The sequence below is a fragment of the Mus caroli genome, chromosome 4 (genome assembly GCF_900094665.2).
Source record: "Mus caroli chromosome 4, CAROLI_EIJ_v1.1, whole genome shotgun sequence".
Lineage (NCBI taxonomy): Eukaryota > Metazoa > Chordata > Mammalia > Rodentia > Muridae > Mus > Mus caroli.
The window spans coordinates 50,431,204-50,444,307 of record NC_034573.1 but is presented as its reverse complement, the minus strand read 5'-3'; the positions used below and the strand labels follow the sequence as shown (position 1 = coordinate 50,444,307).

The 13,104-nt window shown below is 46.2% G+C and overlaps 2 protein-coding genes across 5 annotated transcripts in view; both read left to right on the top strand.

Moving 5' to 3' along the window:
• Positions 1–8,774, top strand: part of Epb41l4b (erythrocyte membrane protein band 4.1 like 4B) — a 150,715-nt gene extending 141,941 nt beyond the window's left edge. For all 4 annotated transcript variants that reach the window (XM_029475979.1, XM_021160258.2, XM_029475978.1 and 1 more), the window contains 2 exons: positions 1,252–1,397; positions 4,961–8,774. In XM_029475979.1, the coding sequence (XP_029331839.1) occupies positions 1,252–1,397; positions 4,961–5,030 (216 nt within the window). In that variant the 3' untranslated portion in view covers positions 5,031–8,774. The remainder of the gene's footprint in view (positions 1–1,251; positions 1,398–4,960) is intronic.
• A 1,621-nt stretch (positions 8,775–10,395) lies between these two features.
• Frrs1l (ferric chelate reductase 1 like) overlaps positions 10,396–13,104 on the top strand; it is a 29,642-nt gene continuing 26,933 nt past the window's right edge. Inside the window, 2 exon segments of the mRNA XM_021161565.2 lie at positions 10,396–10,447; positions 10,450–10,776. Coding sequence (XP_021017224.2) covers positions 10,396–10,447; positions 10,450–10,776 — 379 coding nt within the window.

Sequence of the window (13,104 nt, the reverse complement as noted above, 5' to 3'; positions counted from 1 at the left end):
TCTCTTCCTAAAACTGGAACAAATCCTAAGGGATCCTTCTGTCTCTGCCTTTCCAGTGCTGGGATACAGATGTGTGCAGCTGTATCTGACTTTTCATGTAGGTGCTTGGGATTAGAACTCAGTTTCACCTGCTGGTGTGGCAAACACCTTACCAGCAAAGCCACCTCGAAGTCCCTGAGTACTGTTTTTGGTGACTTCTTGTAGCCTTAGAGATGGTTCAGCACATGTAAAGGCCTCTGGTACCAAGCTAATCACCTAAGTTCACTTGATTCCTGGAACCCACAGATAGAAGAGAACTGACTCCTGTATGTTGTCCTCTGACTTCCACATGCGTGTCATGTCACACCACACACACACACATACACACACATACACACACAAAACAAACAATTACTTACTGGGTGACCTCAACTGGAAATTTTGAACCAGTGCTTCTCAGCCTTCCTAATGCTGTGACCCTTTAGTACAGTTCCTCATGTTGTGGTGACCTGGACCATAAAATTCTTTTTGTTGCTACTTTGTAACTGTAAATTTCTATAGTTATGAATCATAATGTAAATATCTGTATTTTCTGATGGTCTTAGGTGACCCCAAAGGGGTCGTGACCCACGCAGGTTGAGAACCACGGACTTAAACTCTCTAAGATTCATTTTTCTTTTCCAGAGAAGCAGTTCGAAGATCTACACTGCTCTATCTTTTAACGTCATGAAATAAAAATGCTTGTTTATTTACTTATTCTCATGCTCATGTGACTGTTGGCATGAGTTTCTGTGCATCGTGTACATGCAGTACCCACGGAGGCCAGCATAAGGCATCAGATCCCCTGGGAAATGGAGTTGCTGATGGTTGTTAGTCACCATGTGGGTGCTGGGGATTGAACCCGGGTCCTCTGCAGTAAGTGCTCTTAACTGCTGAACCATCTCTCCAGCCCCCCAAATCAGAATGTTTACAAGATATAACACAACAATGTCTGAGTGCCATGTCTTGCCTTTTCTGTGGTACCCACAAGAGTGACATGTCCTCCGAAGGATGGTTTCTGAGATGCAGTGACAGTTGATCTCTGTCTTAAAAGGTTGTCCAGAGGTAATGTGTGGAAAGTGCTTAGCTTGGTGTCAGGCGCAGAGAAAGATCAGTTAAGTGCGTGATGACTTCAGCTATTATGAAAATAAGAGCAGTTGAGTGAGGCCGGGGATCGGCTGACACATGAAGATGTGCCTGGAGATTGATCTCTTGTTTCTCCTTCCTCTCCAGGCAGACTTTAGAGAGAACAAATTACAGTGTTGTCCTGGCCAGTCTTCCCCGTTGATTCCAACAGTGACCCTGCGGCCACTGACAGAGACTGTGGCCACAGTACAGACCATCTACACCTCCCGGAAGCCCGTCTCTCTGGCAGCCAGGTGAGTCAGATAAGTAACAGGGAGCCAGGCCTAGACTCCAGCTCACCTCGTCTGTGACTCTATAAGCCCACATTCATTCTTGTGTGTGTGTGTGTGTAGATGTATGTATTGTATATACATGTTCATGTGTGCACATATATGTGAGAGTGCACATCCATATGTATATTTATGTGTATGGAAGCTAAAGATCGACATCGCATGGTATCAGCTGCTTTCTATCTTATTTTTTGAATACATTTCAACTTATTGAAATGGTTCCAACGCATTGAAACTAGAGTTCATGAATTCAGTTGGGCTGGCTGGCCAATGAGCTCTAGGGCTCTGCCTCTTTCTACTTTGCCAGCTCTGGGATCACAGATACACACGTAATCACTAAGCCAGGCTTTACCTGAGGGCTGGGGATCTGAACTCAAGTCCTCATCCTTCTGTGGCAAGAGTTTTACACAGCGAGCCATCTTCCCAGCCCCTTCCGTTCATTCTTCCATTCATTTATCCTGTAAGGAACGGTCTCTAAGGAGTACACTGGGTCCTAGGTGCTAGGGTTGAATAGTGAGCTGGAGATAAAGTCCTACCCTATGGGAGTTTGCACTTTTGTGCGTGAAGGCTAGAGAAGCAGAAAAACAAATGTGTGTGTGTGTGTGTGTGTGTGATGTGTGTGTGTGTGTGATGTCAGGGGCAAGGAAAAAATTGAGACTGTGAAAAGCAATTAGGAAAGGTTGGGATGACCTCATTGAAGAGACCTGAAGGTGGCAGGGAGCAGGTTGCAGATAGTTGTGGAAGACAGGCTTGGCAGAGGGACTTGCCAGTCCTAGGTTCCTGCACTCGGGCATGCCTGGCATGATTAAGCAAGACTAGGGGTGCAGGGTGGTCATGAGAAAAGCTTGAGGAGACCAGTGACTCTAGACAGTGACAGGAAAAGAAAGGGGGGAGAAATAGCTAACCTGCCTCAGAGCAGCCTCTTGGCTCTGGAGAATGGAGGGGTCAGTGACCCGGGACAGGAATCCTCAGGAGAGACGGTCGTGTCTTTTCTGGGAACAGGCAGGGCTTTTCCAGCTTTCTGTGTTCCTTTTGTGATCTGTATTTCCAGCCATGGGGGCAAGCAGGTATTTTTAGCCTTAAAGTCAGGGAGAGACTGGGCAAATCTAGGCCAAGTCAACCCTCTATTGACGTTCTGGACAAAACACTTCTTAAATGATCAGTGTGAGAAGCTGAGCAGACTCTGGTCTCAAAGATAAGGCAGAAAAGAAGACAGATGACAGCTTTTCCATCATCCAGCCAGTCCCCCATCAGATGCCTTCTGGCCCAAATAAAGTCAGGGTTTCTACCAAGAGACCTTTTTAGAGTGTGTGTGTGTGTGTGTGTGTGTGTGCGTATGCGCATGCGTGTGCTCGTATATGTATGTATTTGTGTGTGTGCAGGAGCATGTGTGGAGCCCATGGACAACCTTGGGGGTCATCCTCCAGTACATCATGTGCCTGTTTAAGATACAGCCTCTCACTGGCCTCTGGTACTCACTAGTAATTAGGCTAGTTTGGGTGGCCAGGGCGCCTCAGGGAGCCTTCAGTCTCCCTCCCCTGTGGAAGTGTGTCTGTGTGCTATGTCTGGCATTCTTACTTGGGGATGGGACTCAGGTCATTGTGCTTACAAGACAAACACTTTATACCCGCAGCCCCAGCCCCACTTCCAGCCCAAAAGAAGTCCTTAAAAGGTAGCCTTGTCTAGCATCATCACCATAACCCGTGTCAATAGGCCAGACTATGTGGGGGCTCGTTGGCCATGGTTCCTTCCTGGGTGAGATTATTAAAGTTATTCCATGCCTTTAAATATATACATTTTATTTCCTGGCTGGAGCAATGGCTTACAGTTAAGAGTGCTTGCTGTTCTTCCAGAGAACCTGAAATCTGTTCTCAGTACTCATTTTGGGTAGCTCACACAGCCACCTTTAACTACAGCTCTAGGGGATCTGGTCCCCTTTCTTACCTCCTTGGACATCTGTACACATGTGGCATATGCACACAAAATAAAAATCAAAATAAATCATTACACACGCAGACACACATACACCCACACCTTGTAGGTCCCTTCTAGTGGCATATGCCCATAGTTCCTACAACTTGGAAGTCAGAGCTTGGAGAATTGCCAGGGGCCACAAGTTCAAGACTAGCCTAGGCAACCCTGTCTTAAAAGGGAGAGCAAGAGAGATGAAGAGAGGGGGAGGTATTCATCATTTTGAAGAGGAAGATGAATAGGCCACACACCAGAACATTTATCTAAGAGACGTGAGACTATGTGTTCCAATCAAGCAAAGTATACACACACACACACACACACACACACACACACACACACACACAACTACTCATATGTGTGTATTTATTTAACCAGTAGAAACAAGATCTGCAACTTTCTTAGGTACTTTTCTGTTGCTGTAATAAAATGCTACAACTAAAGGCAACTTAAGGAAGAGAGAGAGTTTATGGCTTATGGTTCCAGAGGGATAAGAACCCATCATAGCAGGGCAAGGCACAGCAGCAAGCAGCTGTCAAGGAAACAGGAGAAGGAAGCCAAGAGCTCACGTCTTTGTCTTTAATTGGGAGCACAAAGCAGAGAGAGTGACTTGGCAATAGGGTGAGACTATGTCTCCTCAAGCTTGCCCCCAAGAATGGAGTCACACTTCCTCCAGCAAGGCTGCACTTCCTAAACCTCTTCCGACAGCGCCACCAACTGGAGTCTTAAGTGTTCAATATCTGAGCCCATGGAGGACATTCTCATCAGAACCACTACAGGGGAATAGTCAACAGAACTTGGGACCAAGAAGTCAAACGCAGCCCCTCGAAGCAGCCAGTTTGCAACTCACCCAACCTCCCTTTGCCCTTCTATCTTCTCCTTCCTCTTATCTTACTCATTACACACAGCACATTCTTTGTTAAGGCCTTACTTTGGATATTAACCAACACAAACTCGAGAAAAACAATTTACATAAAATGAATTTAAAAGCACAAGTGAAAGAAATCTAACCCTCCCCTACCCCCAGGCCACCAGAAGGCTCCAGAGATAGAATCACTTGCCAAGAAAGCCTGGTGACTTCCGTTTTATTCTTCAGTAGAGAGAAACAGTTCCTGAAAGGTGACCTTGACTTTCATATGTGTATAATGGCAAAATGCATCTATGTGACAGGATCTCTCTACGTAGCCCTGGAACTCAAGCTCACAGCGACCCACTTGTGTCTGCTTCTCAAATGCTAGAATTAAAGACATGTACCACCATGCCTAACTAAGCTAAGTTTTTTAATGTTAAAAGTTTTCCAACCCTTCAAGAGACATTCACTGAGCAGTTGTGAGATGATAGAGATGAATGACAGCAAAAGAGTCCCTCGAGGAACGCCCCCTCAGGGTGGGGAGGGAAACCCCTCAGGAGCCAGGCAGTTTACTCTCACTGTACTGCAAGCCAATGCAGGGCATCCCAGTAGAGCCTAAGAAGTCCAGTTTAGGATGACATTTAGGTTCTGCCCACACCTGAAGACATCGAGGCTTTTTCTTACGGCTTTGTCCCTTGCTTCTCAGTGCAGAGACGCTCCGGCAGGAACTGGAAAGAGAGAAGATGATGAAAAGATTGCTGATGACCGAACTGTGACACTCCACCCTTGCTGCCTGGAGATGGCATGGTGCCTTCGTCCGCTTCCTTTCCTCGGGCTCGGTGGTGTGCTCACTGCGGCACGACATACAGATGTGTGCTCTGTTTGCCCAGGTCTCCAGGGTTAGCGGAAGCCAGCTTCCGGCTTGACTTCGTTGGAAAAGTTATTTTACGTCTCCTGAGCACGAGAGCTTTTTCTACTGCTCAATGCAGTGGAGACAGGGTTTGGTAGGAAGTTTCTAGAAGAAAGGGGATTTCTATTCAGAGGTACCTGTGTGTATCTGTTAGTAACCGCAGGGACTAACGCAGCACAGAGTCCTCCGCTTACACTCTCAACGATGTGACTTTTTTTAATGACATTTGCACCAAGCTTTGGCTGTTTGTTAAATGGGTCATTTTATGAGAGAATAAATTCTTTACTGCTGGTTTTCCATTTACACTGAATAATACACAGATCTTATAAAGTTATTTATTTTTATTCAGACATGAATAGATGAAGGGGAAAAAGTTGCATATTATACAACTGAAAATATTTCAGCTTAACCTGAAATACAATTGATTGTGTGAACTCGTTGGATACAAAACAACTTTGGATAAATGGAATTTATCTTTGAGGCCCATATAGGAAATTCTAACTTATATTGTCTAAAAAAATCTTTACAGGGTCAAGATGACTCAGGATCAGAAAGATTCATTTGACTTTCCATAAAGAAAAAGATTTCTAAATTCCATCCACTCTAACCATGTTGATAGGATCTGACCTGGAAGAAACTTAACTCCCTTTTTATATAGTTTCAAGAAATGTGTTTTTAAATTTTTATTATGCACTTGAATAACTTTGCAGGAGTTAAGGAACCCCTACCCACAGCTCGCTGTAAAGTTCTCCCTGCGCACAGATAAGCTGTTTTTACATAGCTGTGCTCAGCGCTGACATTCCCTTTGTTACATTTCTTTACACATCTCCTTATTAGACAGATACTTTCACTAACTTAAATGTCTTTATATTCACATGACACAGTTAACCTCACTTCTCCCCACTAATAGATATTTGAGTTATATGCAAATTTTCACACTTATAAATAGTGCTGCTATGAATGTCTTTGTAAAAAAATATATATAAATAAATAAATATATCTATAAAATCCTTCTCTTGGATTATTCCCTCCGGAATATCTCCAAAGAGGGATTACAAGGTCAGAGAGCATGAAGTATTTTATAGCTCTTGTTTTATATTGCCAGATTGCTTTCTAGAAAGATCCAATCTTTGGGTTGGAAGGACCTTAAAGGTCGTCTCATTTAAACTTCCCCTCCTCTGAATGCTTGAATCCCCTTTACAATTTATAATGCCACCAGCAATGTATAAGCATTTCTATTTACCAATAGCTCTGCCAGTACTGAGTTTTGCTATTCTAATTTATTTTATTTTTTGCTAGTTTAATAGATGTGTATAGTTAGTCTTGAGAAGCTGTCTGGTTTGATGAACTGCTAGCAAGGCTGAACACTTTTCCGTGTGATGAGTTACGAGCTGTGTTTTCTCGTATGTAAACCGTCCACATCCATTTCTTATGACTGCTTGGTCAATAGAACCGATCACGCCGTACCTTTGTACCAGAACTGTATTTTTATGTTGTATTGTAGTTTGCCTTCTCCCCACCCCTACAAATGAATGGTGCCAATAATTTGATACTAATGACTATAAAAGTTGCCTCACTGACTAGCGTTGATGCAAACGAGGTATGTAAACAGGTATTCGGATAACCAAGGAGTGACCCTTTAAGGACTGACTCTATAATTTAATTTTTTTTTTGGAGGGAACTCTTTATAGGATGTATGGCACATTTCCCTGCCTTTGTACACAGAGTGTCCTGAAGGGTGTTCAACTCTTTCCTGATGAATCCTGGTTGTCAGTACACATACCCACCCCTCCTGTACGGTACAAAAAATGTCAGGAGGAGTTATCGACACATGCGGGGCTTGTTATGACCTTACATAGGCCATGACCCTCTTCTCATCAATAGCTCTGTATTGTCCTGCTGTTTCTGTGGAGCTGTCTGGGGAAAGTGGAGTTTTAGGTGGGTGCTTTTTTACCCACGCAGCCCCTAGATGTACTAGCAAAATGGCTTTGGCTGTCCTCTATCATGTGCACGTGACACAAACCATGTTCCTATAGAACACGGGGTTGTCACCTCCTGCCAACCCAGCAGCTGCTTCCTCTTCTGAGCTGCTCTCTGCAGTGTGCACTCCTCCCCTTGCTCTCAGATGGAAGCCTCCAGAACACAGCAGAAGGTTTCCGGAGCTTTCGGGCCACACGTGTATCCCACGTGTCTGACTTGATTTGTTCCTAAGGAGGTGTGCATGGAGGTTCTAGCCGCTGCGTTCAGGAGGCTTGCAAGCTCCTACCTTGTCCCCCGCCTCTCCCTTGGGCTCACACGAGTCTCAGTGGGTGGACATCCCTGCAAACCTGAGCACAAACATGCTGGTTGCTCTTATATGTGCAAACCCAGAACCACTGGCAGTTCATCCCAAGCAGAGGAGTATATTGCCGCAGTGGCCATTTATCTTCTGCCTCCTTAAATGTATGGTGGGTGCTGAGACAGCGAAGCTGCCCTGGGGGAGCTCACAGTGACTATAAGGAGTTGTGCAATTATTACCTTCTTTGTCTACTTTAGACCCAAACAACAGCACTAGAAGGTAACACAACCACCCACTGTGGATTCAAGAGGAGAGGAGAGAGTCTGCTAACACGATCATTACAGAGCTGGGACTGTACAGCGTGGCCTCAGACTCCTAGTCGGGAAGTCATGGCATGTTACTGCAAAGGTCTGGTACCCTCAACTCAGAGAGTTGACAGGTTAGGGACAGCACAGATCTTCAGGTGTGAGAAAGGAAGCCTTTAGTCTTCAGAAATTCCCACCAGGATGCATCAGGAATTTTATTTTCCCAGAGAGCACAGGAAGATTCTGATATCGCTGTTATCATTCACCATTTCAAAGATCACAGACCTTTAAAGTCTTGGACTAAAACCCACCATTTTAGTGATTTTAAAGTGTGTACCTCAGTGTCTTTCAGCGTGTCCATGATGCAGGGCAAACATAATCTGACCTGTGACTCTGCCCCTCCCCTAGCAACCACTAACCACCCCCTAGCAACCACTAACTACCCCCTAGCAACCACTAACCACCCCCTAGCAACCACTGACCACCCCCTACCCTGGCCTGTAGGTTTCTGATTATGAATTTGCTTATTCTGGACACTTCATATAACTGGAATCATATAGTATGTGGGCTTCCGTGATCAGCTTCTCTCATTTAACCATGTTTTCAAGGTTCCTCTATGTTATCGCATGTATCAGAACCTCATTCTGTCCTTGTGGTTGAATAATGGAGATGATGAGGATGCTATGTTTTGTTTATCTATTTATTCAGTTGGCAGATGTTTGGGTTGCTCCTGCTTTGGGGCTATTATGAACGATAATTTTATGAACAGTCATACACAAGTTTTTCTGTGTGAACATATGTTTTGGGTCCTCTTGGAGTTGCCAGATCATATGGCAACTCTATGTTTAACTTTCTGAGGGACTTCCAAGATCACAGCTTTTATATCTTATGAAATTCAAAGTGAAAAATGACACACACCAGGCGGTCAGAGGCAGGGCACATCTGTTCCTGGTTGGATACTGAATGGTAGCACTAATCTGGGGATGTTTTATAACAGAAAAAAAAAGGGTCCTTTTGAGAAATTATTTTGATGAGAAGAGAAATAAAGGTTGTCTGTCTTTTAAAAATGAAATTAAATGCGTCTCCTTTTAAAAGTGACTAACTGGGACTGGGAGATGGGTTAGTGGGTGATGTGTTTGTTGCATGAAAACGAAGTTGGGACCCTGGGCACCTACATAAAAGCCTGGCACAGCAGCATTTCTCTATTACCCTAGTGTTGGGGTGGAGAGCAGAGGGAGGTGGATCCTAGGGACTCACTAGACAGGCAGATCCAGCAAGCTCCAGGCTCAGGAGACTGCTCAGTTAGTTAAAGTACTGGCTGTGCAAACGTGAGGACCTGAGTTCAAATCCCTGATGCCCAAATAAAAAGCCGTATGCAGCAGCATGTCGATAATACCAGTGCTGGGAAGACAGGCGGATCCCAAGCTCCCAGCCCAGCCTGCATAGCTGAGGTGAGCTTCAGGTTCAGTGTGAGACCCTGGCAGGATTAACATAGTTAGCTTCTAATTGGACAAGCTGACCTGTCAGCTATATACAATAATGAACAGCTGGCCTCTGGATTTCCCAAGGCATCTCTCATCCCGATACAGCTCCCATGTCTTCCAGCCACTGGGCTAAGAATCAGTTGAAATTACTGGCTTCTCAGTATTTCATAGTTCTGTGCAAGGTTATGACACCAGTGACATTGAACCCTACAATCCTTTCCCTACATGGTCTTATTTGATATGCACTACATCCTGGGAATTAGTGATCACTGGTCATTATTGATAACCTAGGCAGCCTGACTTCCAGGTCTGCATTTGGAATCTGCTTTTCTGCCTCAGTAGCAGTTTTCTTACTTTATGCAATTAAAAAAAAAAAAAAAAAAGAACCAGAAGAAAGGTTTACATGCAAGGTTCTGAAGTAGCATCGAGGAAGAGATAGTGTCATTATTTCTTGCAGAAGACAACTAGTTGTCACCACCCCAGCAAGGGTCATTTAAAGACAAACCTGGGATCTGTGTATATAATTGAGCAAATGAATGGCCAGATAAATAATGCAGTGTTTTACAAGCTGATGTGAAAATGCGGAGATTCGGCGTGCTTATCAGACATGGCTGGCTCACTTAATGTCTGTGCACTTTGCTTCTGGGGAAATTGGGTAAACCAGTTGCCTAGTTTGAAAGGCTCAGGTTATACTCCAGCACTTGTGGCTTTTGCCAAGGTCTTAAGTTACACTTTCCACACTTTCTCTGATATCTTCTTGACTACGTAGATAGTGGGATTTTGTGATTTCATCTTCCTTCCGTGATGATCCAGAGAAATTTATGAGTCTAGTAAGTTTTTTCTCCGGACGAAAAGTTGCAGGAGCAAGATGTTGGCGACAGTCATTCTAATAAGGTGTGGAAACTGGATGCTGGGGATTTGAGTAAGAGAGCAAATTCCGCTTTGTGTATCCAGAGATGGGCCTGAAGCAATACAAGCAAGCTCCCAGGTGGTGCTGATGCTGTAGGTCAACGGGCCACACTAAGCACCCAGGGACCAGAAAGGTCAAATCTGGAGGCGACTGGGCGATGGGGGAGAATGAAAAGAAGGACGCGAGGAAGGAGCGTCAGGCGAGGAGGGGGTGATGCTGAGCGGACGGGGGCAGGCTGCGGGGCTGGAGCGAGGATGCGCAGAGCGAGGCAGGGAGGCGGCGGGTGCGGGCGCTCCGCGGCTGCGCGGCGCGTGCTGGCGGCGGCTCGGTCCCGGCCCGCGCCCGCGGGGTCCCCGCTGCGGCCAGAGCGGCCTGGCTGCGGGATCCGTGCGCAGCGATGGCGGGGCAACCCCTGCGGGGCCCGGCCTGGGTACCACTGCTCCTGCGACTGCTGCTGGCGGGGATCGCTGCCTGCGATGCCAGTCCCGCGGACGACAGCGCGGGCCCGGGGGGCCGGGGACCCCGGGGACGCGCGCGAGGGGACGCGGGCGCGGACGAGGCAGTGCCGCGCCACGACTCCTCCTACGGCACCTTCGCCAGCGAGTTCTACGACCTGCGCTACCTGTCAGAGGAAGGTGAGGCTACCAGAGGGTGAGGGGCGACCTGGGGGTGGGAGGTTGAGGGTCGCAGGAAGGGTCCGCAAAGGTGTCAGTGGAGGCAGATGAGCACAGCTGAGACTAGAGTAGGGAACCCGGCTCTCAGACCCAGCCTGTAGGAGGGAAGTCTGGAGGAGCTGTCAGCGCCCGCTCCCCTCTTTACACGTGGGGAGACTAGGGCCGGGAGAGTCAGACTCAAGTCCTGCGAGGCTGTGGATAGAAGGCGCTAAGCTTATGCTCCCCTAGTTCTCAGCGTCTGGCCTCCTCCATCCTCCTGCCATGGAGGAGGCGCCATCTGGACTAGAATTCCGGAGCCCAGGACAGCAGGCGGGAAGCAGAAAACCCAACTTAAGAGAGAACCGTTGCCCAATTACCTCCTGGTGGGTCTGGAATGACCTAAATTTTGCAGGTACTCCATCCTTCCGTTGGTCTCATTGCCCAGGCGCCAGAGATGGGTCACAGCTCCCTCCCCAGTCCACCCCACATCTGCTGCTACCACACTTGTAGTCTCCTAGTGTGAGCCACCATTGTTGGGACCATCTGGGCCCAGAGACTGAGATTTCTTCGCCAGCTTCCCTGAGGAGCTGTTTCAAAGAGTACAAAAGGCAAAGCCATTCTGATAAAAGGAATGGAAACTGGCCTCTTACTTCCGCAGCTTGTAAAGAGCTTGGCAAAGAGGAGCCAAGAATCAAGCTGAGGGTTGAAACGGAGGTTATCCGTTCGTGGATATATCTCTTAATGAGGATGAGCTTCAGCTATACGCAGCATACAAATGTTAATGTCGTCAATAAGATAGGATTTTCTCTCTCACATAAGAAATCTAGAAACCCCACACTCCAAAGCTGGCATGAAGTCTCCAGTCTTAGGGACCTTCTGCTCCTTCGTAATTCTCAGCTTGTAGCTTAATGACCCCAAGTAGCTGCTTGAACCCGACTCACTACCTTCACTTTCCAGAGGGTGAAAAAGACAAAGTGGGGAGAAAATGCTGACTGCCTACTTATTAAGGATGCTACTCTGATAGAAGTTCCATAGAACGATTTTAGTTTCTTAGCCATGTGGTCACACATAGCTGTAAAGGAGTTGGGGACAGGTAATCTTGTAGCTAAAACAGACATACGGTATCCACTTCAAAATAATATAATTATTATATTAAGGAAGGTGGAGAGAATAGATTGGAAATATATTTATTTCCAATAATATTGGAAATACATTTATTAAATAGAGACTGCTGAACCACCCCTCCCCCCACACACACACACACTTAGTGACCTCGACTCTGGCTATTCAAGGGCTGGTGAAACAACTCTACTCCATGTTGTCACTCAGGGACCTACGCGCCTTCCATCTTGTTGCTCTACTATCCTTTAAGACCTTGTCCTCATCTCTGTAATAGAAGATTGGTGGCTTGTATGTCTTTGTTCAAAATTGATGGTAGGGTCCTGGAGAGATGGCGCAGTTGGTAAAGCCCTTGCCTCACAAACCCTAGTTCAGAGCATTGGAGCCCATGTAAAGCTAGGTACAGTAGCTCCTGTGTCTGTAATCCCAGTATTCCTGTGGAGCTATGGGACATGGAGACAATAGAATCATTGGAGCACGTGGGCTATCTGGTATGCAGCAGCTAACAAGAGACCCTATCTCCGGACGGAAGGAGAGACCTGACATCTGAGGTCCTCTGATCGCCACATGCGGAGCATGTGTGGCATACGCCCATCCATAGTCACACATACACATGACATGTGCATGCACACACACAGACACACACACAACTGAAGAAATGGAAAAGAGAAGTTTAGGATAAGTAATTATCGTTTTTGGCTGCTTGCATAGATCATCTCTTCTCATAGTCTTTGGCAATTACAAGCTTAATTAAGTAATGTCCTAGCTGCAAGGGAGCCCGGGCACCCCTGAGCCCAGGAAAAAGGAGCAAATGGTGTGAGGAACAACGAGCTAAACAGAATCTATCACTCTGGGAGAGGATAAATATTCCTAAGCATATTTTTCTGAAAGCATGTAGTCGGTATTTCTCCCTAAAGGTAGCATGTGAGCACATATATTCTCACTTAACTAAGGAAGAACAAGCCAGACTCTGTGTCCGTTTACATACATGGAAAGAATGTGAAGAAGTATTAAAAAAGTATAGCAAAGTAAAAACAAAATTCGAGGCTTTTGGGCCCAGGCTTGGGAGTGTAGCCTTTGTGGCTTAGTGCTCCAGGTACTGGTCATAAAACAGATAGCGACATTCCTTCCTCCACCCACCTGCTTCCTGGGTTCAATTCAAAGAATGACACCCTGACCATTACTGGAACC